This window comes from Schistocerca gregaria, chromosome 5, assembly GCF_023897955.1.
Source record: "Schistocerca gregaria isolate iqSchGreg1 chromosome 5, iqSchGreg1.2, whole genome shotgun sequence".
Taxonomy (NCBI): Eukaryota; Metazoa; Arthropoda; class Insecta; order Orthoptera; family Acrididae; genus Schistocerca; species Schistocerca gregaria.
In genome coordinates this window covers 351551845-351578769 of record NC_064924.1, presented here as the reverse complement: position 1 = coordinate 351578769, position 26925 = coordinate 351551845, and the positions used below count along the sequence as shown (strand labels likewise).

The 26925-nt window shown below is 43.8% G+C and overlaps 1 protein-coding gene across 2 annotated transcripts in view; it reads left to right on the top strand.

Moving 5' to 3' along the window:
• The window catches only part of LOC126272618 (ral guanine nucleotide dissociation stimulator-like 1), a 518089-nt gene that overhangs the window by 126114 nt on the left and 365050 nt on the right, over window positions 1-26925 (top strand). Inside the window, exon 1 of one of the 2 annotated variants that reach the window (XM_049975576.1) lies at window positions 24289-24633. The exons of the other annotated variant lie outside the window; for it this stretch is intronic. Coding sequence (XP_049831533.1) covers window positions 24562-24633 — 72 coding nt within the window. The 5' untranslated portion in view covers window positions 24289-24561. Of the gene's footprint in view, window positions 1-24288; window positions 24634-26925 lie in introns of those variants that run through there. 2 annotated transcript variants of the gene reach the window in all.

Below are 26925 nucleotides of genomic sequence, written 5' to 3'. Positions count from 1 at the left end.
TGTTACTCTATACTCATCTGACCAGAGATCCTTGTCTTCCTTCCACTTCACATCACTGACCCCTACAATATCTAGATTGAGCCTTTGCATTTCCCTTTTCAGATTTTCTAGTTTCCCTACCACGTTCAAAGCTTCTGACATTCCACGCCCCGACTCGTAGAACGTTACCCTTTCGTTGATTATTCAATCTTTTTCTCATGGTAACCTCCCCCTTGGCAGTCCCCTCCCGGAGATCCGAATGGGGGACTATTCCGGAAACTTTTGCCAATGGAGAGATCATCATGACACTTCTTCAATTATAGGCCACATGTCCTGTGGATACACGTTACGTGTCTTTAATGCAGTGGTTTCCATTGCCTTCTGCATCCTCATGTCGTTGATCATTGCTGATTCTTCCGCCTTTAGGGGCAATTTCCCACCCCTAGGACAAGAGAGTGCCCTGAACCTCTATCCGCTCCTCCGCCCTCTTTGACAAGGCCGTTGGCAGAATGAGGCTGTCTTCTTATGCGGGAAGTCTTCGGCCGCCAATGCTGATAATTTATCAAAATTTAGGCAGTGGCGGGGATCGGACTCGGGACCGAAGACGTTTTGATAATGAATCAAAGACGCTACCTCTAGACCACGTACAAAACTATATTATCAGTAGTTTAAATGTATCACAACAGTATGATCAGAGAAACTGGTGAACGGATGTATAACATTTTAATGATTGGATTTGTAGATTTATCTTCTACATTAGTACTATACGCACCATTAACTTGAGTACGGGAGATAATGATCTCGCCTTTAGGCGCCCAAAATTAAACCCATCAACCTAGCCATCCACCCATGCACATTTACCTTCTTTCAACACGGCATTTATCCCAAGGTGCGATTTATAATAGTTGTGATATTTTTGTAGTGTCTGTTACATCGTATTGAACTCAATCTCGCATTTTTCTTCGTGAAACGCTGTAGATTGCACCAAAGTTAACTTGTTTGCACTCATTTGCTCTTTCCATTCACTGATGAGTACTTCATACAGCCCCCAAAGTAGGTACTACGCTGTGAGTAATTTAGGTATGTTTTGAAAGCTGTTTGTGCTCGCTTTTGTATAACTGATATTGTCGTGGTGGCTCTTTAGTTCTAGATAATTAAGCTTTAGACCTCAGCCTGGTTTCTGTGAAACCGTCATAACGAAATCTACGTTCTGTACTTCATTCTCGATGTAGGATCGTCATGTAAATGCTACCAACTGCTGATGTACCTGCAGTAACTTGAAATCTGTCTTATGGGAGAATAATTATTTCGAAACAATAAACTGCAAATTGTTCTTCTTTGCTGTCGGAACGCATTTTATTTAGAGTAGAATCGCACCAACCTCGAGGATGGCCCACACAAAGTTAAAATATGTTAATCTCTTCGTTCCGTTTTCTTTTTTTTCCCCCTAATCTCCCTTGAAATGCAAGTAACAACGAACTTTCGCCAAGTGCACCCAATAGTTCGTTCTGCAACCGATTTAATATTTCTCTCAGGCGCTACAAATGTTACGTGCGAGTCTTCGGCAATAACTTCCCTTGTAGAATGAGTTCACACTTACATCATTGTTACGGAATTCTCAGAGCGCGGATCGTCTTCGACTGGCATCTTTGACGTCTGGAGTGGCCGCCCGGTTGTAGGCGCTACAGTCTGGAGCCGAGCGACGCTACGGTCGCAGGTTAATATCCTGCCTCGGGCATGGATGTGTGTGATGTCCTTAGGTTAGTTAGGTTTAATTAGTTCTAAGTTCTAGGCGACTGATGACCTCAGAAGTCGCATAGTGCTCAGAGCCATTTGAACCATTCGACTGGCATATTTCTCATTCAAGTGTATGAAATTTACTTCCAGCTGTTGCCCTTGATGGAAAACACGCCGCAAAACCATATGTCTAATTGTAGTGGAGGGAGTCTAGATAAAAGCCTTTTCTGTCAGCGTTCCAAACCAGGTCCCAAGAGCTGCTTCCATCTCGGAGTGGAACTCGCTCGTAAATCATTCTTCCACCTTTCCCACTGTCGTTGACAGATCGTCCCAAGCTACAACCAGTTCAGTGTGTGGACTGACAAAGAACCTCAGTCATATTACAGAGCGTCTATAGTTTCAGTTACGTTTGCTCTAAAGTTGTTACTGGACTGGGGTATTATCTTCAGACTATAATAAGCAGTAGGTTCGACTCTCTGTGCTATAGCTATAATATTTTGTATACTAAGTCAGTAAATAATAAGATATAATACTGTTACTCATTGTTCAATAAATTGCTGTCAGGATGCGGTCTTTATCAGTTGAAGATATAACGTACGCTCTACAGATTCGAAATAAGATATCAACCGTTGTCTTTTCACACGTGTAAACGCATAATGTGTTAAAATACAATGCCAAAAGAGAAATTCCACTTTAAAAAACAACTTTTTGTTTACCGGAAACTGCCCGGAAGTTATCTCACTAAGCATTTACTCGTAAAGCTTTAAATCTTTTGGCTTCGCTCGAAATGTTACTGGTTTGATCTTTATTATCTGTGGTAGGTTTGTTTGGACGTATATCATAAGACACGTCTGTAAAATAGCAACTATTATGTTTTTAAGCCCTGTAGTTCAATATTTTTACCAAATTAGTTACATTTTATGGTTAAAGGAAAAAATTTTAAACTGTATAGGAATCAGAATGCAGAAATTTGTTATAGAAACAAAATATCTACTGAATCGCTTGTGATGATGTTTTGAATCGCCACTGATGATGCTTTAACAATAAAGCTACACGCATCTGGTGAAAACTTTAATAATTTGCAGTGTGCTTAAAACAGAAATAAAGTAAATATGTTACATTTGATTTTCCTGGAAAACTCAGTGTACATGGTCTAGCTATTATTTTCTGGTCATTAGGTGATGGGTCAATGTGTACTTTACGAAATAAATGAATGACTAAAGTATTCCAAGCGAATGAATAAAAATGTTAAAGAAATGCAGTGCACGCACAACAACTGCTGGACGTCGATAAACGCTTACCTGGGAAAAGAGAGAGAGAGAGAGAGAGAGAGAGAGAGAAACGTTGCTACTGATGAAAAACTAAAAGGAAATTTCGTCATGGCGTACCAGTGTCAAATTTCCCAGTAGCAGGTAGAATTTGCGGAAATAAAAATTCTGGTCAGAAAAGCGTGCGTTTGACTGCAGCCTTCCGTATCGGAATTCTATAATTAAACTCCGGGTCGATGGTGGCGAAAGGCGGCGAAAGCAACAGCGGGCAAGCACTCCAGGTGAACGGCACTCGGTTTGGGGAGAAACCAGGGAAACTAGAGCGGCTGCGTAACTAACCAAGCCATCACCGACAAAAAGGACTGGGGAGGGGAAGGCTCGGGGGTAAGGCTCGCTTATGGAAAACGTGCCTCAGTTTCTGCGTTAAGTAAAAGAAGCTAAAAGTAATGCTTTGTATATAGTATATGCAGTCTTTACTATGACTGTATTAAAGTTTGAAACGCTTTACACAGCTCGAAACAATATTAAAACTGGACGACACACGAATAAAACATGGTGAGATGGTGTTGGAGACACTACAGAAACTGGCTCATCTATCGACGTCAAAACCATTTACAAATTTGAAAAGAAAGTTTTATGTATCGATATTGGTCTGTGGTTATGTGCTTCCGAACTTTTACCCTTTTTGTAAACGAGTGTGACCTGCACTCTTCTTCGGTATCACGGGACTGCACGCTGCACGCGAGATTTACAACGCTATTTAATGAAACACACTAGAATTACGTCCGGGGACGATAAGTTGTTTGCTTTAAGTAGTATTCTTTGTCTCTTAGTACTGGGGGTGCTAACATCGGGTGGTAGTATCCTTTTGTGCGAATCCATTCTAAATGCGGAAATCGAAATTTTTGCTTCCTGTCGGCTGTCATCAGTTTCAAAAGACGGATCCACGACGAATTGAATGGAAGGTTTTGACCCGTTCATAGACTTCACGTATGACTAGAATTTCCTAGGATTTCCTGATAGATCTTACACGATGATCTGACACTGATTATTGTTGTGAACTGTCACGTGGCCCTTCAAGAATACACGCGTTGCTATTAACTTTCTTGCGTCAACAGTCCCACAATTTCCGTTATAGAAAGAGTGTAATAGTCTGTTATCGCAACATTCTACGAATGGTACCGTTCAACTTGTCTGTGTCTTTGCCGTCTTTTATTCTTCGCTTTGAGAAGTTGCAGTGATGCTTCATTCCCCTGCCGACACTCATTACCAATTTAATATTACGCTGTGAGCAGTTCAGTTAAAGAATAAATTATTTGAAAACGTGCAGTGAAAAAATTTCCAGTTTATTTATGCAATCATCATACAAATCGAACCCGTGGTTAGATTTCTGTGTAGTTTTGAAGAAAGTGAAGCAGCAGAATACAAAGGCAAGCGAGGTAGTCATGTTTGCTATTGTTCCGGAGGAAATGAGAGGGAATGGCCGGACGTGCAGCAGTAATGCTGCGTAAGCAGAAGCTGTGTCAAGTTAAGGTTCCAACGTGGGTTATCGAACCTTCTAGAAGTTCTGCTTAAAGATCACTTCACTCAAAGGAAAAGAAGGGCTAAATTTGAGTGAAGGGATATCCCTTCGGCCCGAAGCAGTGCAGTGGACTCGTCAATATTTGTCAAGCGGCGGAGACACAAAACAATAGTGCGTTGTAATTGTACTTTCTGTAAGATAATTGCACATAGTAAAATTCTCGTAATAGACTTACACTGTAGTTCAATCGACAAAGGAAGTAGGTTACAGTACGCTTGTTCGCCCACTGCTTGAATACTGCTCAGCAATGTGGGATCCGCACCAGATAGGGTTGATAGAAGAGATAGAGAAGATCCAACGGAGAGCAGCGCGCTTCGTTACAGGATCATTTAGCAATCGCGAAAGCGTTGCGGAGATGATAAACTCCAGTGGAAGACTCTGCAGGAGAGACGCTCAGTAGCTCGGTACGGGCTTTTGTTAAAGTTTCGAGAACATACCTTCACCGAAGAGTCAAGCAGTATATTGCTCCCTCCTACGTATATCTCGCGAAGAGACCATGAGGATAAAATCAGAGAGATTAGAGCCCACACATAAGCATACCGACAATCCTTCTTTCCACGTACAATACGAGACTGGAATAGATGGGAGAACCGATAGAGGTACTCAGGGTACCCTCCGCCACACACCGTCAGGTGGCTTGCGGAGTATGGATGTAGATGTAGATGTAGACGTTGCAAAGTGACATAGTAAAATCGCATATGTAGCGACTTTGTACTGTGAGCGCAGGTTCGATTTGTATGGTGACAATAATTCCGTCATTAGAAGTGATTAGATAATGATGAATAAAGCTTACGCCGCGTTGCTGACTCACTGCTAGCGACAATCATGGAAAGTAGGACTGAGTGGTAATTTCAGTACTCTTTAGACCAGGGTTGTCCAACCCTTCAGGTGCCTCATTAGAAGAGGACGAGTAGTTTTGGGCCGTACAGAATATACTTCTACATCTACATGACTCCTCTGCAATTCACATTTAAGTGCTTGGCAGAGGGTTCATCGAACCACAGTCATACTATCTCTCTACCATTCCACTCCCGAACAGCGCGCGGGAAAAACGAACACCTAAACCTTTCTGTCCGAGCTCTGATTTCTCTTATTTTATTTTGATGAACATTCCTACCTATGTAGGATGGGCTCAACAAAATATTTTCCCATTCGGAAGAGAAAGTTGGTGACTGAAATTTCGTAAATAGACTTAATACTAACGATACGCGATGAAAAAAAGATCATGGATCAATGAGAGAATATCATGTGGCGGGAGTTTCAAATCGAAAAATTAATGGCTCCCGTGAAAACTTTTTGAATTCTTGTGTTACGCATATGTCGCTTTGATCGAGAAATCATACTTGTGTATACCTACTTACTGGAGGACACAGGGCTTCAACAATGTAGTTTGTTTTTATTGAACGAGTTTGGCAGTTATCTGCTGGCGGATCAGCCTCCTCCCTGGCCTATTGTTTAATTCAAGGTATGTGAAGATCTCCCCAGTGAGACCGCAACGTCGGAAGAACTCGTGTAGATGCATTTTACAAGACACATTGCCGCTAAGGTCGGAGACTCGCCCAACAAAATCAGTGGGTGCGAGTCAGAGTGCCCGTAGCTGCGCTAGCCACCATTACAGACAGCCCGCTTATACTCTGATGAGCCCAAATATTATGAGCATCTGCTTAATAGCTCATTTGTCCGTCTTTGGAACGAAATAAATCACTGATTTTGCGTATCAGGGGTCTGTCAGCATGTTAGTATGTTTGTGAAGGTCTGTGGCATTAGATGTGTTCGCAGAGGTGTAATTCGCATAAATAACGGGCCGCCGATTTGCGTGTGCGATGATGGCGTACGATAGCGACCCAGATCAGTTCTATGATATTTACATCAGGCGAATTTGGTGGCCGAGACATCGACGTGAGTTCACTATAATGTTCCTCAGACCACTATAGTACGATTCCGGCTCCGAGTCTCAGACAGACAACTGTGCAGCTGAAAGATGACACCGCTGTCGGGAAAGACATCAAGCATGATGGGATGCAAGTGGTTCGCAGCTGTCAGCGCATGTTCGATTACAACCACAGATCCCACACAAGCACAGGAGACTGTCTCCCACAGCATAATACTGCTCCCACGAGCCTGCTACACTTTTCATCTCGATGACGGCCCTTTTGAAAACAACTATCGACCTACTGTAGCAAAAATGTGATACACCCGAAGAGCCGAGGGAGTTTCCATTGATCGACAGTTGAATCCCGATGGTCCTGAGCCCACTGCGTCGTAATTGACGAGTGACGTTGGGTCAGAATGTGACCACACATGCGTGATCTGCTGCGGAGCTCCAAGTTCAACAATGTAAGATGAACGATGTGCTCTCAAACACTTGAGTGTGCACCAGCGTCGTGCTCTTTCGACAGAGATGCCACCGATCACCATCTATCCTACTTTACAGAGCAGACAAGTCTCCGAACCACAGTTCTGCGAAGAGTCGTGGAAATCCAACCATTTAGCGCCTAGTGGTAGTTTCACTGTCCTCTTTCCTCTTACCGTAGAAGCTCCCGACAGTAGAATGTGAATGTTAGATTAGCTTCGCCGTTTTCGAGATGCTCATTCACGGGCCCTGCGTAATTAGAATCTGCTCATCGTCAAAGTCGTTTACCTCAATGAATTTCCTTATTTGCAGCCCCTGACTTCACTGGGGTGACCTCCCGTCACTGTCTGCTCCGCGTACGTACTATTGTTACCGCGTCACGGACCCACAACGGCACCAGGCGGCATCCAGCGTCGTGATGGGCAGTGATCATAATGTTTCGGCTTATAAGTGTATAAGGACGTTGTATTTTTACCTTCACGCAGCTTGTACAAACTGTTAAAAATTTGTAAATAGATGGAAGATTAAAACATGGAACTGCGGTTTATAACATGTTTCAACTTTAAATAGGATTATATACATATAAGTATATAGTTCTGGCAATACCGGCCATGACCTCCTCCTCCTGTGCGGATGCACACATATTCCCCGAACTCTTACGGGAGGATTTGGTAAGAATTTCTTCCACGAGTAATGAGTGTGTTCGGGTGGGACAGTACGAATGTAGTGTGTGGACATGTAAGGTGAGAATGTGAGTCTCGTGGGAGGCGTGCGCGAGATAGCCCCTGCAGTCGCGCTATCCTCTGTGCCCTCGGTGGCTCAGATGGATAGAGCGTCTGCCCTGTAAGTAAGAGATCCCGGGTTCGAGTTCCGGTCGGGGCACACATTTTCACCTATCCCCGTTGATATATTTCATCGCCCGTGAGCAGCTGACGGTTTGAATATAATTCTAATTAATTAAGGTTGTTCTGACTGTGCCGGATCTCTAATGGCGACCTGCTTAGGACGCCGACACAAGACAGCGGGGCTATCTCCACATCCGTTGTAAATCGAGGTGTTGTCCCTATCTTGCGACGTGTTATAGTAGATGCGAATTCAGGATATCTACCTGCACCGAGGAAGGTAGCGCAGCGGTTAGCACTCTGGGCTCGCATTGGGGAGGATGATGGTTCAAATCCCGTCCCGTCATCCTGGATTAGGTTTTCTGTGATTTCCCTAAATTAGTTGAACCAAATGCCGGGACAGTTTCATCCTTCCTTAATCCGAGCTTGTGCTCCGACTCAAATGACCTCGTTGTTGACAGGACGTTAAACGCTACTATTCCCTCATTCCTCCATTCCCTTTACGCTATCACACAGCATAACGTCACTCCTCCGTAGCCGTCTGGTGCCCGACGGAGAGGTACGCGGTTCGAATTCTGGTAGTGTCATACATCATGTCGTAAGACGTGAACAAAAAGGGGGGGGGGGGGAGATAGTTCCCGTAGCTTCCTCACTCATTCCGCATTCACGATCTTCGCTGGTTTTTTTTTTTTTTTTTTTTTTTTTTTTTTTTTTTTTTTTTTTTTTTTTTTGTTACTTTAGACTTTGCCTTTGTGTTTGGGTTTCCTTGCTTAGTCTACGCGGTTTGATATTGCACCTTGCATGGTGTGAACGAGAACTGATAAATACTCTAGAGTTTTCTGTATCAGTAGGATGAATGATAACTGCGCGAAGAGATTAGTTTCAAAGGAAATAAACCATGTTGACTAGAGCAAAGCGGTTGTCCGGGAAGAGTGAAGGATCTGCAGTACGGTGCGCATTGTTGAAACCTCCCTCTATCGAGGTTATGACATTTTAGGCCTCACTGGTTATTTTCTTCCGAACCTTACTTGTTCTTTTCGTAAATAGTGAGCATTATGCGAGTTTATTAAGTAATGGGGAGCGAGCCGACGCAAATCTGTAAGGACTATGGCCACTCCAACAGGCTCGGAGCGTCAGCCGGACTGTGGCTAACGGTGTGGTGGTAATGTTTCCAACGAGAGCATGAGGAAGCAGCTTGGTCCCTCGGGAAATTCTGCTCATACGGTAGCATACAGCGAGGGGGCAGGGACGGCATGAAATCGAGCGCGAAGAATGCATCCGTATGAAATATAATTTCATTACATCTCGGAAATGGCGGCTAGTGGGATCGAGAGCTAGCCGCGATTATAATGGTGGTGGTGGTGGTGGTGGTGGTGGTGGTGGTGGTGGTGGTTAGTGTTTAACGTCCCGTCGACATCGAGGTCATTAGAGACGGAGCGCAAGCTCGGGTTAGGGAAGGATTGGGAAGGAAATCGGCCGTGCCCTTTCAAAGGAACCATCCCGGCATTTGCCTGAAACGATTTAGGAAAATCACGGAAAATCTAAATCAGGATGATCGGAGACGGGATTGAACCGTCGTCCTCCAGAATGCGAGTCCAGTGTGCTAACCACTGCGCCACCTCGCTTGGTCCGCGATTATAAATTGCTATCTTACATACGTGTTACAGGATGAATTTTCTGAACAATAGAATTTTCGTCGTTTTACGTTTTCTGTCGTTCCTTAGTTGCTTTAATTTGCAACTGGCCGAGAAAACAAGAGAATAATAAGTAAAACTGTAATGTAAATAGATATTTGTAATTACTATATATTCCAATAGTTATATATATATATAAAGAAACATGTGTTACAGGCCATTGAAGATGCTTCACAAATAAAAGAAGAGAAACGTGTAACGGAGTGCATGCGGTGATGCACCTAAAGTAATTGTAAGCTAGCACTAAGGCCTTCTGTGGTCGCTTGGCTCGAATAAATGTTATTTGTAATTCCGTTAAATATTCCAAAAAACATATTCGAGTTTTTAGGCAAGGGATTGGAATAGAACTTTGAATTTCCAAAAATGTTTAAGTATGAACCTCAGATGTAATAGGAAAGCTGCTGTAATTAACTTTACTTGTCACGATCCACGTCCTGTTCAATTGGTATTCGTAAAAAGCTCTGTCTTCTTCTGGGACAAATAAAGAAACAATTGCCCAGGGAGGAAGTTCATTTGTACTTAATACTGACTGAAGGGATTCGTAAATGAGGTCCGTTTCCTCAACGCAAGTCCCGAGTTCACAATCGCCATGTTGTAAGTGCAGACTACGTGTAGGTAAGAAGAATTACGGAAGTGCGTTCCTACGTTCTAAGACACTACTGTCAGTGGCTTGTCCATATGAGGAGTCATACCTGGTGACTTCATTGGTGCTTGTTGCAAGGATTAATCACAATCTTTCCATTCCCATCTACTACCTCTTTCCCATAATCAAAAAGCACGACAGTTACCACGTACTAACCTGAGTCGTGAAAAATTTACCACCGCAATTTCGACAGGCTGCCATCGTCAAAGCGTAGGTGGCCGATAGGCATCGTAAAGGATGACTTATATCACGAAGTGGCCGCTGTACTCCTCATTTTTCTGAAAGTTACGCCGCTCTCGTTCAGAGTTACGTCACTTTGAAGGTGGTGGCGTCGAAAAAGCGGTGGCAGAGCCGCGGTACGAAGTCCTTCTGGTGGTGAACGAGCCATCCGAATATTCTGCGTCAGCGAGAAGTTGGCGAGAAGCGGAGAGAGGGAGTTGAGGGCCCCAGAGCGGCCTCCTAATCAAAAGTTGCGCCCTTCCCTTCCGTCCCAGCAGACTGACTAATGCCGCCTTTGCGGATGTCGGACGCGGAAGTGTAGCACGGGCCAGCAGTCGTGGCTGCCTTTTGACTCATTCCGCGTTAGAAGCGGTCTTCTTATCAATTACTCAGTGCTTTATTAGGCTAGGGTGCTGACTTACGTTTGTGGGCAGCTGTACGGCTTGTTACAATATCTGTGTTTCTCTTTGCTTTGTACACGAGACATCGTAACCAGACACTTACAGCTGTCGTTAAGAATGCCACGTTATTTACCAAAAACTCGATGTTTTCAATTTTCTAGTGCTATTTTTGAGTTGTCCTCAGACGGAAGACTGGTCAGATGACGCAATCCTCCACGCTAATACATCCTGTGCAAACCTCTTCATCCTCGTATAACCACCGCTTGCCTACATCTTCTTTAACCCCCTTTACACTGATCAAGCATTGTTCACCGTCTAAAAGTTTTGGTGATACGTTGACGACACTTTTATAGTGTGGTTTGGATCGTCTCCAAGAATTTTTACGTCACATGAACTCCACACATGAAAACAAAGTTCATCATGGAGATAGAGAAAGATGGTGGCTTGCCATTTCTAGACGTCTTCGTGCGCCGTAAGAGTGATAGCACACTTGGTCACTCATACAGACCTGTATCTGCATGCTACTAGTTGCCACCATCCAGCACAAACAATGGGTGTCCTCAAAACCTTAATCCACGGTGCCCCTACCATCTCTGCCGCCGACAGCTTTCAAACGGAACTGGAACACCTGCAAAAAAGTATTTCTGAAGAATGGCTTTTTAACTAGGCAAGTGAACAGAGTGATGACCTATTAACGACGGAACAAGGAAGAGGCCTTCTGGTCGACTGCTTATCTACCATATATTGGGAATATTTCTTCACAGATAGACAGAATATTGAGAAAGTATCAAGTGAGAGTCATCTTTCGCTCTCCTTCCAAAATTTCATCACTGGTGGGATCTGTTAAAGACGAACTGATCAGGTGTTTACAAGATTCCTTGTGAAATGGTGAAAATGGCTCTGAGCACTATTGGACTTAACTTCTAAGGTCATCAGTCCCCTAGAACCTAGAACTACTTAAACCTAACTAACCTAAGGACATCACACACATCCGTGCCCGAGAATTCCGTGTGAATGCGGCAAATCATATATAGGGCAAACAACACAAACTGTGCAGGAACGCATTGTGGAACACCAACGGCATACTCGCCTTCTCCAACCCATCAAGTCCGCAATCGCCGAACATTGTATTTCCACAGATCAATCCATGAATTACAGCGACACAATAATTTTGGCCCATACATCAAACTTTTGGAGCTCGATTATCAATGAATCTGTGGAAATAAGATTGTTTGACAACGAGGCTCTCATCAATAGAGATAGCGGTTATCAGCTAAACTGTGCTTGGAATCCTGTTATAGAGAAACTTTGTAGTCGACGTAGTTACCTGTATGAAGATGAAACTCGACCTGATACGCCAGGCTTTCAACCGTGGAGAGCGCGAGACGCAGCGCACGGAGTTGTTATGAACGCGCACTCTGAGCAGCGCATGCGCAATGTCACCTCAGTACGGATTTAAATAGTAGAGTTCAGCGCGTACTCGCCAGTACTACTACAGTGGTACTCACCTGAAGATGGCCAGAAGACTCTGCGCCGAAATATCGAGGCAGGACGTTACTGATATCCGGCAGTTCTCCCGTGTTTTTATGGAACAACTCTGCGTTTGTTACCAAACTTTCATCTTCTGAGGATCTGGTGAAAATTCTTGAATTGTGTTCGTGTCCCTCCCCCAGCTTCACTGCAGCTGAATGAATTTTGCTAGCCACATGTTTTTGGCAGTCCTCTCTTGCACGACGCACAAGTATTCATCTGAATGGACTCAATTTTCGCTACCGGCTACCTTAATAAAAACTGAAGCGAAGGATGAAAATTTGTAGTGAGGCCGGGATTCGGGATCTCTTGCTCACTAGGCAGATAAGATAACCACTACACCAACCTGGCGCATTTGGACAACAGCACGGACTTCCCTAGCACTCCTCGTTCCTCAATTGAAATTCCCATTCACGCCTCAGTCCACTTGGTATTCCCCCTAAACTCGAACAGCACTATAGAGGCCCTTCAGCTGTATTGAAACAGCATCGAACGAAACGGGATATCCTGTCAGAAATCTAGGCGAAGGTAATTTAGTCAAATGAAACTATATGGTTCCAGAGACTATTCCAAGCCTCACACATCACCAAGTGGACTGAGGCCTGAATGGGAAACTGGATCGAGGAGGGAGGAAAGCCAGGGTAGTTCATCGAGTTGCGCAAAGCCACTGTGCCTGGTGGCGTAATGGGTAGCGCACCTGCCTCCTGAGCACGAGACCTGGGTTCGAACTCCGGCCTTGGATCAGGTTTTCATCCGTTGCTTCAGTCTAAATACATATATGTGTGACTTGAAAAGGTCTCTGGAACCATATAGTTTCATTTCATTAACGAGAAATAGCCCAGGGCTTCAGCATGTTACATGTTTTAGTGTACTGTACACTTATGCCTGTTAATAAATGTGTAACGGGTGTTGTCCTCACATTTGCATGCAATACTGCACTAGTCTCTCCAATGAATTATGAGTTCTTTCAGACACCGACGGACCATCTCGCAAACCTGGGCAAGACTGTAAAGTTCGCTGCTCCAGTTATTCAACCGCATCGACGGCAATGCACATCTGAGATTACGCAAGACAGAAAAAAAAGTATTTAGGTCTGGTAATATCTAATGCCAAAGTGCAGGCCCTGCTTGATCTGTCCATCGTCTGCCGTATGTCACCTTACTTCAGTAGCAAACTGTGCTCGTGAAGTGTCATACATGATCCATATTCCACAACCATGGGACCTGGGTGAAATTTGAATCCAATTAGAAGGCGACGTAATCGAAAGGTTTACATTTAAAAAAAGATTTGTATTAACTAGGAAAATATTTCATACTGTAGTCCGTGGCTGCTCGTAACGACGCAGTGGCAGTTATCTTACAAGCGGATTTTGTACAGAAACAAGTTTTTGTTTCTATTTTTGTAGATTTTCACCCGTGCCATATTTCGGTGTTAATTGAGATACATTTTCTATACAAGAGCATCGCCTGCAAATATCATGGAGGGCTCCCGACGTTCTCCACCAACAATTTCTATAGTAAATCGTGTACTTTACCGGCTCTATAACACATCCTTTGAGAAACCCGACGCTACATTCACACGTGATAATTCCATCGTGTTGAATATGTGCTGAATGCTATTTTAGAGGAAGTTTCAATCCAGTCTGTAACCTTATGTGACATTACTTAAGATCGTATGTTGATCGCAACGTGAATTAGCGGTATCTTACCTAATGCCTTATGAGAGTTATCGAAAAAACTGAAGCGTCGTTATCCGCTGCATTGTGAAATCATGGACGGACAGAACGAGTCGAAATTCATGTTGCTCTCTGAGTCCACTTTCCCCAACGGAAGAGAGGTCCAGTCGGTTATCAGATTAGAGTGTAAAACTTGTTCCGTAATTCTGCAACAGGCTAACGCCAGCGATATAGGCGTACAGTTTCTCACGTCTTTTCAACGACGTTTCCTGATAACAGAAATAATTTATAACTGTAAAAATTCTCTTGCAGCACTGTGTTTATTCACTGACTAACCATAAACTGCTGTTAAAAGGGGAGCACGTTCTTTCATTGCCTGACCTTGCTCAGTCACTTGACATACGAGAGCTAAATCGTCTGAACACGCCGATTTACAATTTTGGAGTAGTTCCCAAAGTGAGTAAGCCCTGTGCGAATAACCAAACGACACACGATCAATTAGTTCTTCTGCTGTAGTCAGCTTAGAACGTAGGATTTAATTGCAGCCATAAACGCGCGTCCGCCCGTCTCCTCTTGTGTGTGTGCGTGTGTGTGCGTGTGCGCGGGTATGGCAAAAAGCAGCAGCATGGTCACAAGGACGTCACTCATCCTCAAGACGCCCATGCTCGACTGGACGATAAGAAGGTGGTCTTTCATTAAGTAAATGAATACAATTTTTTTCTCGGTCAATTTGGTTGGAATAGAACGCGGAATTTGTTGTGAGACATCGTGGAATATTCCCTCTTCACCCTCCGTTGTTTCACGAAGATCCGATATATGGCGGCGCTATACGTAACCTTCAAAAAGACGTCTGCAACAGAGGTGCGTTCAAGGCAGAGGGCTGTCATTGAGTGTCTTTTTAACGGAAAACCATAGCACTAAAAATATTTATAGGCACTTGCAGAATGTCTACGGGGCCCTGGCAATGAAAAAAAAGGGCGTTGAGTCGTTGGGCGAGGCGTCTGTCATCGACGCAACAAGGTCGTGCTAACCTGTTAGATTCCTGCACGCCAGCTGACCGCATACAACTGCGACTGCTGCAATGTTGGGACGTGCGGACATTCTCTTTCGAGGTGTTCGATGGATCACAAACATACATCTCACTGTTCAACTTGACGTCTCTGTTGGTAGCGCTGACACACTCTACCATCGAGAGAAATTCGCAAATCTTCATTGGACTGTTCTTCCTCATCCACCCTATAATCTGGATCTCTCACCTTCCGACTACCATCCGTTTGGCCCAATGAAGAATGCACTCTGCGGAAGCAGTACATGGAGAGGCTACTGATGCAGCAAGACTTCGGCTTCGATCGTGCATACCATAGTTTCCCGATTTTCTGGTGTGTCTAAGACAAGGTACTGTACATATATCAGTGATAAGCAAAGTTACCGGATACAATGTTAGTCTCTTCCTTGAAAGAGGACACATACAGCTTTGTGGCTCTGTAGCCGGTGTGAAATTGGTACCAGACAGCCATGTAACACTCCACCACTGACGTAGTCTTGGCAGTGAAGAGTTGTGTTTGAGGCAGTCAAATGTATGGAGTCAGTGCAGTGGAGGCAAGACAAACGCCAGAAAGGAGCTAATGTGTTTGTAGGTGCCTATGACAATACCGAAAACGAAGTTATCGAATTTGTTCCCATATCAGCGTCCGCTGTGTAACGTGCCAACAAGCATTGATGTACCACTGTCCACCGTGAACATGGCGTAAAAATCGGTCGTAAGAAAATGTTAACCGACAGGTACCAAAGACAAGTGTCAGACTTAGTCTGTGACGATGGTTTCAAACTATGCTGGAATTACTTATTTTTTTGTGTTACCCTTCACGCTAAGTTGTTTCATGAGGGGTGTTCAGCAAGCAATGTAACGCATTTTTTTTTTCTGAAAGCTGGTTGCTTTTACCCAGGATTCCAGTACACCATATTACTTACTCAATCTTTGGCTACAAAACTGTTCTTTGCAACATAATCTCCACTGAATGCGACGGCCTTGCGCTACCTCACTGGAAGGGCCTCTACGCCCGCATGGTACCACTCCACTGGTCGACGTCAGAGCCAGCTTCTTACTGCATCACTAATCTCCCCATCATCCTCGTACTGCTTCCCACGGAATGCACCCTTTACTGGGACAAACAGATTAAAGTTGGAAGGTGCGAGATCCGGGTTGTAGGGTGGATGAGGAGAAACAGTCGAATGAATTTTACGCGAGATCCTCTCGGTGTCAGCAATCTCAACAGAGACACACAATTTAGCAGTGAGGTGTATGATTGTGATCTGTCAATCACCTCGAATCAGTGTGTTCGCATGGTTCAACATTGCAGGAGTCACATCAGTATGTGGTCGGCTAACACATGGAGGATTAGACAGGTCTGCAGAAACTTGTTGGAATGATGACAGACGCCTCGCCCAACGATTCATCATGCTTTTGTTCACAGTAAGGTCTTCTAGAGAATCGGCAAGCACCTATGAATACCTACAATGCTCTTATTTTGTGCCAAAGGAACTCGATGTCACAAAATTTTGAAGGCTAGGTATAGTGCTGCTGCTACCCATCGGAACCAAGAAACTATAGGGGTTGAAGCAAAAATATTTCACCATGTCTCACAACAATTTCTGCATGTTTTAAACAGCAACTGACCGAGAAAAAATGTATTTTATGACTTGTTGAAGGTTCCCCATCTGTTTAAGCAAACACATTGCAACACTTTTCAAGGAAGGTTTGACTCATCGACAGATCTTTATTCATGAAGGTAAATATTACTGTTCTGCTGCTGAAGTGGCTATTGGGGTGTAAATACTACACAGTCATGGTTCCTATACTTACCACTCTCCCCCTCCCAAGTTAGCTGTGTGAAAAAACGCCTGATAATGACAAAAACATGCTTGTAACGCATTCCAGTGTGTTCAGTTAAACATAAAATAAATAAATAAATGTGACTAGTTTAGGAAAAACACAGATAATTACTGCGCACAGTCACGATTCCTAAACTAGCAAATAAAAAGGCCCAATTCTGGTCGAAGGGAGCTACGTTATGGAGGCCCAATGTCTTTGAAATCAGTGATTGTACAGTATTCCTTACAACACACACCCTTCAAGGTGGTGCACATCAGAATTCAAGGCGCAGATTCTGCCGAGACTGGGACGTTATCAACAGAACAGTGCCTTGCACGACTCTTCACTCACCTAAGAGATTAAACGCCACAACACCGCTACTGTTGGAAAAGTTCTTCAATGCTCTGTGTCTTGCCTTGTCCTGCCTTGACTTGCGCGGCATTACCACACGGGACTTCTAAAATCTGGCAGGGATATTTTTGGGTGGCCGAAGGCAACAGCTAATTATTCCCCAAACGGAAGTCACTACGGTAAACGACGAGTCGCGACCATACACTTCCCAGCGACGTTCTCCACTTGAGTAAGGTGCAGCCTCCAAGTGCGCCGAAAACCACCTATCCTGCATCTTCAGACTTGGTACGACGTAACAAAAAGTAGGTGGGCTCTTTGACTTACTATATATTAAAATACACTTGCAACTTCGACTTTCTCAGTTAGGGAAGGTAAGTAGAGCTTGTAACTGATGCACCGCAGCCACTTTACTGTAGTCCCCGCACCCTCACGCTGACGATGCGACACAGAAACTGCTTCGCGATTTCATACTACAGGGGAACGTGAAACTAAATTGTAATAAAGGTGGCCAGTCTCCCACCATCCGCCACAACAAACCTTTTAAAGGACTACTTTTCCACCGAAATATGACACCTCATGCACGTCCGAAGCGAAGTGAAGGGGTGCTCTCCCTCTAAAACTGCGTCGCAACTTCTTGCTTTAGGTCTCCTTCGGTGTTCCCGGGTGTCTGTGAGCCAGCTACGAGCCCTGCGACCGCCGGCCGCCATGCTGACGTGCAACACTGGCAGCTGCGCCCCGTTCTGGGGCGACGGCACGCCACAGACCGCCAATCGCACCTGATATGGTCGCCCTATTTCTGATACTCCCACAGAATTAAACTGAGAATTTCTCTCATATCCGCAGTCCGATGTACAAGCTGTTTTCATCATTCGACTTCAGATACTTTACTACTTTCATGACATGGATTTTCAACTAGCTAACTTTCATGATTCGATACATAAAATCTTATACGTCTTTAATCGAGACTTCGGGAGTGCGCAGTGCTATAACAGTACACTGTCGCATCTCAGGCTGCACGTCTTCAGTGGTCTAGACAGCAGAGAAACTAGGCAGAAGCTGGCTGCAGGTGTGTGGTCTTGTCCAAAGACTCGCAGCTCTCTCTTTCCAAACGATGCAAGCCATCGCGTGCACCGTTGCCCACAATGAGGCGTTCAAACCCGGAGAGTGTGGATATTGTAGAGAGAGTCATATACGGGTTGATGATATTCTGGAGGTGTTGGCAGGGCTGACACGTTGTCAGAGTTCCATTTTTCTTCTTCTTCTTCTTCTTCTTTTTCTTCCTATCCATTGATGCATGTTGGCGACTACATGATGCATCTTCATTGTAGAGACTGCTGTATGCAGCAGGTGCTCTGCACTGGCTAAATCTACCCTTCCTTTGTTACCTAACCAAAGTATTATTTTTCGCCCTTTCCTTCTTTTACCTTCGATCTTTCCTTCTAATATAAGCAGAAGAAGTATATACGAGGGTTGACTGAAAATTAATGCCTCCACGTTCGTAACTCTTAAACAGTTGGCAGCATTGGTATGCGGCAGGTACTGGCTTGTTCCGTAACCTCTTCTCTAAAGCTCCAGTTGGCGGAAGCCTTAACATTGAACGGTTGTGCTGTTACAGTATAAAGTACGGAACCCTAAGCAGATGGTCGGTCCATGCGATTTAAGCTACGTGCAATCATTAAATTCTTGACAGCAGAAGGTGTCACGCCAAAGGAGATTTATCAGAGAATGAAAGCAGTTTATGGCGATTGTGTTGATATGAAAGAAAAAGGGATATGTTTTCCCTGCAGCATGACAATGCCAAACCACCCACTTCACGTGCCACTACAGCAGAACTTCAGTGAATGTATCTCACCACCATCTTCCATACAGACCAGATTTAGCACCATCTGACTTACATCTGTTCCCGATAATGAAAGACTATCTGTGGGGACATCATTATGCTTCTGATGAAGACGTTGAGAGAACTGTAAGACCGTGGTTGCGGAAACAGAGCGTCGACTTCTTCCGTGATGGCTTCAGAAAACTTGTTCATCGTTGGCAGAAATGTATGGAATTGGCTTGTGATTATGTGGTAAAGTGAATACTGGTAATTAAAGATTACGTTCTAACGATTATTACTGCGTTTTATTTATTCAAATATTCCCATCCAAACCCAGTTAACGAAGGTGGAGGCACTACTATTCATTCAACCTTCACATTTGCTGTTCCATAAGACATGAGCTAGGAATGCAGGTTTTTTTCGGTCTTAACATTTCTCATTGACTGCGTATTGATCGAAATATTTCAATGTCGCTTGTTTTCGCTGTCCTCGATATTTAATCATTGTGTACTAAATCCATATTTCAAAGGCAACGATCTTTACTGTAAGCATTTAGTATCCATCCTTCTGACCAGATATAGCTTCTTAAAAACAGAACCCTTAAGTTTAGGTGTAGGTTTATACTTGTGAGAATTATCTTCAGTTTTACGAGAGACATTTTATCTTCATGATGTCCAGTCCTAACATAGCCAAGTTACAAGTAACTTAAACTTGTCTACTCTTTGTATTAAGGACCCACTGAATCGCAGATTTCCATTTTGAAACGAGTCTGGCTGCCATGTGGCAATCATAAAATGAGTCTCTTTGGTGCTGATATTCAGACCTAAATTACTGCTGTAATTCCTACCACTTTGAGGAGTTGTTGAAGATGATCTAAACTATCAGCATCACTCCTACAGTTTCGTACAGGAACACACAAAAAAACGGTTGCGGACAGTAATAACATTACAGTGGTCAGTGCTTTCACTACAGCACACCACGGTAATCTCAAGGGCAGCAATTGTTTAGTAAAAATTGTTCCGTACCAAGCAAGAGGCAGACAGGAAGTACCATGAGAGGCTCGGCCACTCACCTCTTGTCTCTCAGCTGTGTGCAGCAGCCTCCGGTTGGCGCTAACAAACATGGACTCTTCCTGCTTCCGCGTCCTTCCTCCAACCCGTCGTGTAATTTCGCCGATTATGTGGACAGCCAATAGGGAGTGACGGCAACTGCAGACTGATTCAATTCTGCCAACGCATGGCAGACACTCAAATGTTACTTTTTTGAATAATCAGTAAAATATGCTCCAATTTTTAAATTTGGCTAAAATACATTAAGAATTAATTTTCTCCGTTGGCATGAATCCGCTAAATAATGAGAAAAGGTCAGGATTTAATGACAGGAAGGTATTTTTTTGCTGTTCAGCTAAATAATTTTAGAGAAATGCTTATGTATCGAAACTGTAAAGGAAGTTGAAGGCAGTCGCCGTAATATGTTTTTGGACTATATAAAAGCAGGAGCTGTGAGTGCTCTCGCTCTCGTGCTCTCTCTCTCTCTCTCTCTCTCTCTCTCTCTCTCTCTCTCTCTCTCTCTCTCTCTCTCTCTCGCGCGCGCGCGCTCTCTCTCGTTCGTTTGGTTTCGATGACTGTTTCAAAAATGTAATGTAGGTTAATTCTTACAGAGAAGAAAAATGTAAGTTTTGCTCTGTGACGTTTGGCAAATAATTACGCTAATTTAATTTCAAAAGCCGTGTTTTAATTAAGACTGTACTTTGCTTTTTTCATTAATTCCACATATCAAATTTTTATGCTGCATTTTACGACTTTTACAGGCTGCTGCGAAGGAGAGTTGCTGACAAATTGTTTGGTGGCCACAGCCGAACGCTACTATCGTTCAATCGGCTATTACTTTAGCAAACTTTTGTTTGAGCGTCCCTGAGATCTCTCTTACCGGTCTTGTCTGTTAGTTTCCGGGCAAGTAGTTGCGTAATTTTTTTAGATCGGTCACTGGCCTCTAAACAACGCCGTCGGGCAACGTTCTCGTTGGTCTGATGTAAATCTGATTATGTTTGGCGGAATATATAATTTCATCATCAACAAGTAAAAATTTTCTATACACCATTTTACCATTTCGGAAGCACTGCCACCAGCAAAAGCAATAAATTTAATATTATACCATTTTTTTAGAGACGAGTAATATTAAAACACTCAGTTACAAACCAGCAATTACACTTAACTTGCTCAGAATAGTACTCTGAAGCCTTCCTTCCGAAACGGCAGTCGCTACTTACATAGAACTTGAACCATTAACAAAGAGTGTCCAAATATTGAGTTGTGAGTTAGTAAGTCGGGATTAGCATGGAAGGTCAAGGCCCCAGTATTGTCATTCCTTAAACAACTAGTAGAGCAATAATTTATTAAAGACCACATTTATAAAAACAGCTAACATAAAATCAGCACGTGACCGTCTTAAAACAATCTCCAAAATGACCAATTGCTTCCTTCTCAAGCAAGCAGCAAATTAGAATTACTTAATAAACAATAAATCTGAAGCAATTTAAAAGGGTGGATCAGATAAACTTTTTTGGGAAAGAAGACACCAGCACAATACGTTACACTTAATAGAATTCATTGACAAGCAGATTTCATTTTTTTTAAACAAATACATGAGAGCTGTTAAATTTTTATCAAATGGGCAGTGACGCCAGGCTGCCCTGGGCAAAAGATGACTTAACTTAAAATACCGGAAGCAGCAGACCAGCCGTCCAAAACAACACCTAAACGCCGGGGCCTAGCTTGGAGTCACATCCCATTAGACGGCACGTCACAGCTTCTGTGCGCCGAAGCAAGACGTGGCGCCCCTCCCACACACCCCAATTCGCAGAAAAACTGGAACACAAACAGACCGCAGAAAACACGACAAACACCAAGCAAACACCAATTAATATAAGTGAAGAACCAATAAATAATAGAATTTAAAAAGCAATAAGTGCTTCCAATAAAACGATTAAAATAACAGATTTTTACATTCTCATAGTTAGGCAAAGAAAATTTTGCACATATCATTAAGGCCGACAATGTGTAGAAAGATGAAATGGATAAAATTTCAAGATATTACGTTATTCAAATGCACAACTTCAACACAAACTAGGTTTTGTGCACTTTAATTTCCTTGCATAGGTCTGCAATTTACTGCCAATAGTATAAGCTTCGTATACAGAAAATTACAACTAGACTGTGACCTAATATCTTCAGTAGCTTACAGTGATTACATTTTTGCGGACGCTGATTTCCTTCAAGGAAGTAGTGACTGCTGTTCACCTTGCGATCACACACCTTGCCGGTTGGTCTTACTTCAACAACACTACAACGCAAATGGTTCCACGAACCGAAGGCACCAAAACCACTTCCAACTCCGATGGAGAGCGATGTTCGAGGTGGTCTCACGGAAATGGTCTTGTCCGAGAAAACGGGCACCAAAGCAAGGCGACGAGCAGCGCCCGGAGTTGACATCAGGCTGGTGCACCACAAACCTACCTGCAAGGTAGACCGGCCGCGCCGTTGCTGACCGAGTCCGCGTGTTTTGTTCCTTCGTCCCTCAAGTGTGCGTCCTAGCGCCTAGCAGCGAGTCCCACGACCAACTCCCCGATCGCAAATACCCGCCGCCAGATCACAACGGGGGAAAGATCGTAGTACAGCCGGGTAATCGATAGTCGTCCGAAGAGCTGGTGTGCCAGAAAAGGCGCTATACGCGATACTTAAAATTTATATACACTGAGGTGACATAACTCGTTCTAATGTCGTGTTGGACCTCCTTTTGCCCTGCGTAGTGCAGGACGCTACGTGGCATGGACTCAACAAATAACTGGAAGTCCCAGCATAAATATTGAACCATGCTGCCTCTGTAGCCGTCCATAATTATGAAAGTGCTGTCAGTACAGGATGATTTGAACGAAATGACCTCTCGATTATGTCCCATAAACGTTTATCAAACGTCCCGGTAGAAAAATTATAAATGACTGCGCTTAAACTGACACACAATATTTTTAGCGCAACGCAATCTGACTTTGAAAAATCCCTACAAAAGAATGGCCCTGACTAACAATAACCTATACCTTTCGCGAATCACTTACCTCACAAAAATCTTCGTTACTCGAATTACTGCAATACAGCGAGCGCCAGTACTGCCAACTAAATAAAAGATTCTAACTACTGAAGGGACTAACTACTGATAGGCATAGTTAGCAAATGAAAGATTTTGATAAAGAACAAACAATGTATTTACTTTAATAGTGTTCAAAAGTCTATATATATACATATATATAATCAGTTCATGATATCCAGTATTACAAATTTACTCTCCCTGATGGACACACGTCCAGATCATCCGCTCTCAAAACTCCGCCATCTCTCTCCCCACATCCACCACTGCTGGCGGCTCACCTCCAACGCTCACATACAACTGCCCAACACTACAATAGCGAATATTTCAGCAAAGCAAACCATCCACAGACTGCACACAGCACAGCCAGTGCTTTTCATACAAAGCGCTACGTGGCGTTACCAATATAAAAACCTAAACAGTATACTTACATGTTCAGTGGTATCTGGGTGGTCAAATCATTCACTGATTTGTCCAGAATGTTCTTCAAACCAATCGCAAACAATTGTGACAGTGACATGGAGTATTCTCATCCATAAAAAAAATTGTCGTTGGTTGGAAACATGAAGTCCATGAATACCTGCAAATAGTCTCAAAGTAGCCGAACATAACCTTTTCCAGTAAACGGTCGGTTAAATTGGACCAGAGAACCCAGTCCACACCATTATGGAGCCACCACCAGCTTGCACAGTCCGTTTTAGACAACTTGAGTCCATGGCTTCGTGGAGCCTGCGCACTCTCCACCCCTACCATCAGCGCTTACCAACTGAAAGGTCGTGCGGTAGCGTTCTCGCTCCGATTCCCGGCGGGGTAAGGGATTTTTTCTGCCTCATGATGACTGGTTGTTATGTGATGTCCTTAGTTAGTTAGGTTTAAGTAGTTCCAAGTTCTAGGGGACTGATGACCTCACAAGTTAAGTCCCATAGTGCTCAGAGCCATTTGAACCATTTTTGAATCAACTGAAATCGGGACCCATCTGACCAGGCCACGATTTTTCAGTCGTCTAGGGTCCACCACTAAGCAAGCATAGCGGGAAAAATAGTGTTCTGTTACCGTGGATGTTTCAGGTTGGAATAATAGTAGCATTCAGTTTCGGCATTCACAACAAATTTATAACGACCGGACGGCAGAGTGCAGGTGTGGCGGTCGCCAGCTTTCGGTCGCGCTCGCTGGCCGCGTCCGCAGGCGGCTGCGGGTGGCCGCGCTGAGCGCTGCGGCCCCGCCCCCTTACTACGGAAAGCACTCGCGTTACAGCGCGCCGCTTCGCCGGTTGCCTACCCCAAGGAGCGCTCCCGTGAGTGACGTCAGAGGGACGCTGCGCGCCGCGGCTCGATATATCGAGCGCATCTGCCGATAAGAGCGGCGGCGACCGCGGCGCGCCAGCCGCCGGCGCCGGCTCAGTCGGTAGACGGCCGCCCGCGAGTGTGCATGCCGACGCCGGCCGCCGCGCCGCCGCATGCTGCTGCACTGCGCGTGCGCGGGCCCTCCGGCGCGCAAGCACCGCCCCAAGACGCAGTGGTATGTCAAGGTACGTCTCGTCACGTCTCCAGGCACTCCCCTAGTCGCCGCGCAGCTTCTAACAGCAGCTACCGTGTTCGGCATTAATCTGTGGACCGAAGGCGGTCGTTAGTAACACTACGGGAAGAGCTCGTACCTACCACGAATCTTCTGCGCGCACACGTCGTCACAGCTTAGCGCTCGTCGTTTTGTGATGCAAAATGCGTGAATTATGTAGTGGTTTCATAACACACAAGTGAGCTGATTACTTAGACAGCGATTTTTTTTCTCTCTCTCCATATATATCTTTCAAAAGACTAAACACTAAAGCGCCATTGTTCTTCAGATGCAAAAAACCTTTTGTCGCATTGGTGAACGAAGATCATCTGGCGTGAAGCGACATCTAGTGTCAGAGACCGGTCCGAAAGCTTCTGGCAGAGTTCGTTGCCTAGAGTTTCCCGACAATTTAAAACCCTGGTTTACCGGTGTCTGTCTGGTCTAGAGTTCTTCAGACAGGTGTCCGCATGAAATGTCATGTCCTGCCAGGTCATGTCATAGCTAATACGAAAAAAAGATCACAGATTCCCGACTTATGAAAACCAAGAAATGAAATTTGATGGAAAAAATTGTCACTTTTATGGGTTTATGTAGCATTAAAGAGTTTTTTGCTGCGTATTAGAGGAGAATAAATCTTTTTATTTATTTATATTTAGAAGTGCTGAATTCGTATTTCCGTGTTCCACTATTTCATCACTGCCTGTTACTATGTCTGTCGTTGGACAGCAGCTACTAACAACAGCTTTTACTGAATACATGTTTAATGTTTACAAATGATATTAAATAAATTTGATCGAGAAAGAAATTATCTTGTTTTTTTTTTTTTTTTTTTTTTTTTTTCGCCGGAAGATAACAAACGTACAGAATCGTTCCGCAAATATTTAATTAATGAATGTCAAGGTTTCTAATATAATATTTGTAAGTTAAATATAATTTGTTATTGTAATACTGTGGGTGTTAGGTCTACCTTCTACCAAGTACAGTAGTCTTTATATTCACCGAAATATTTGGCACTTTTACCCGTTGCATACTATCTGACGTTAAATTGTTTTCATGTATACACAATCTGTTCCGGACCGCTTTTGACAAATGTGGGCTAGGTGTTTCGTTGGGAGTAAATTTGTCGAAATTACAAATCTGGGAAAATAGCACCACATGGAACGAAATAACACATTTGCAGATGGAAATCACAGCAGCGACAAAACACGTCAGAGAGAACGCAAGCAATAATTTACTTTGATGTGACCGTGTTGCTCGGTGGTTCAGTGGACGAGGAGCAGACTACGTACGTGGAAGTTCAGGCTTCTGTTCTCCGTTACGCATAATTTTTTTATATCTCTTTGTTTTAAACCTATGGCAATGACTTGTTAATATACAAATGCCAAGTTGCACCATGGATCGGAGTCCCCCCTAACTGGCCTGTCAGTTAATGTTTTAACCAGCATTCGCGTTAAGTACAGATTTGCTTTACAGGGCGGACTTAATTATCCAGCTACTGTTACATGAAATATACAAAAAAAACTACAGGTACTGAGTATCACTAAACTACTTTCAGGCATACTCTTGTTTTCTGGTCTGGCTGCGTAAAAGTTTATGTATCGCTAATGACTATAATTGCAGTACTGGATATTGTTCTGAATTAATTATTAAATTGTGTCTAAGTTATATAAAAATCAGACTATGTACTTCATCTAGAACGTTGTGTAGAAGACGTTGCGGAAAACACGCTTCCGTTAAAACTTATGATATCAATGAAAGAAGCTTCTGTTAGCTTATAAAAGTAACAACAAAATTTTGAATCACATACAGGGTGTTCACTAGAGTGCCGCATATTGTTATCTGTGTAAACTCGAAGAAAAATCTGGAATCGTATGTCTGGAAAAAATACTCCTGCGATAATCGTCTGTTCCTTGACACTACAGGAACTGCTTATTATTACCACCAATCTTTATTGCACATCCTTCAGGCAGCCTCCTCCTCAAAGAATTTCGAACTAGTGTGAACACACCAGGATGCTTTTGGATTTGGTGACATGCTTGTTACACTCTCTGCTGTAGCGTGTGTACGTTGTCGACGATTGTGGAACACACGAATGCTTTAAAGTATCCCCACCGCCACAGTTCTCAACTATTAAGATAAAGAGAGCGGGGAGGCAAGACTCGCTCCTCCGTAACCGGCCTGTGAACTGTGAGACGGCTACGGCGAAACCTCGTCGTGAGTGATCACGAACCTGCTAATAGTTGGAACAACCTTCAAGAACCTTTTT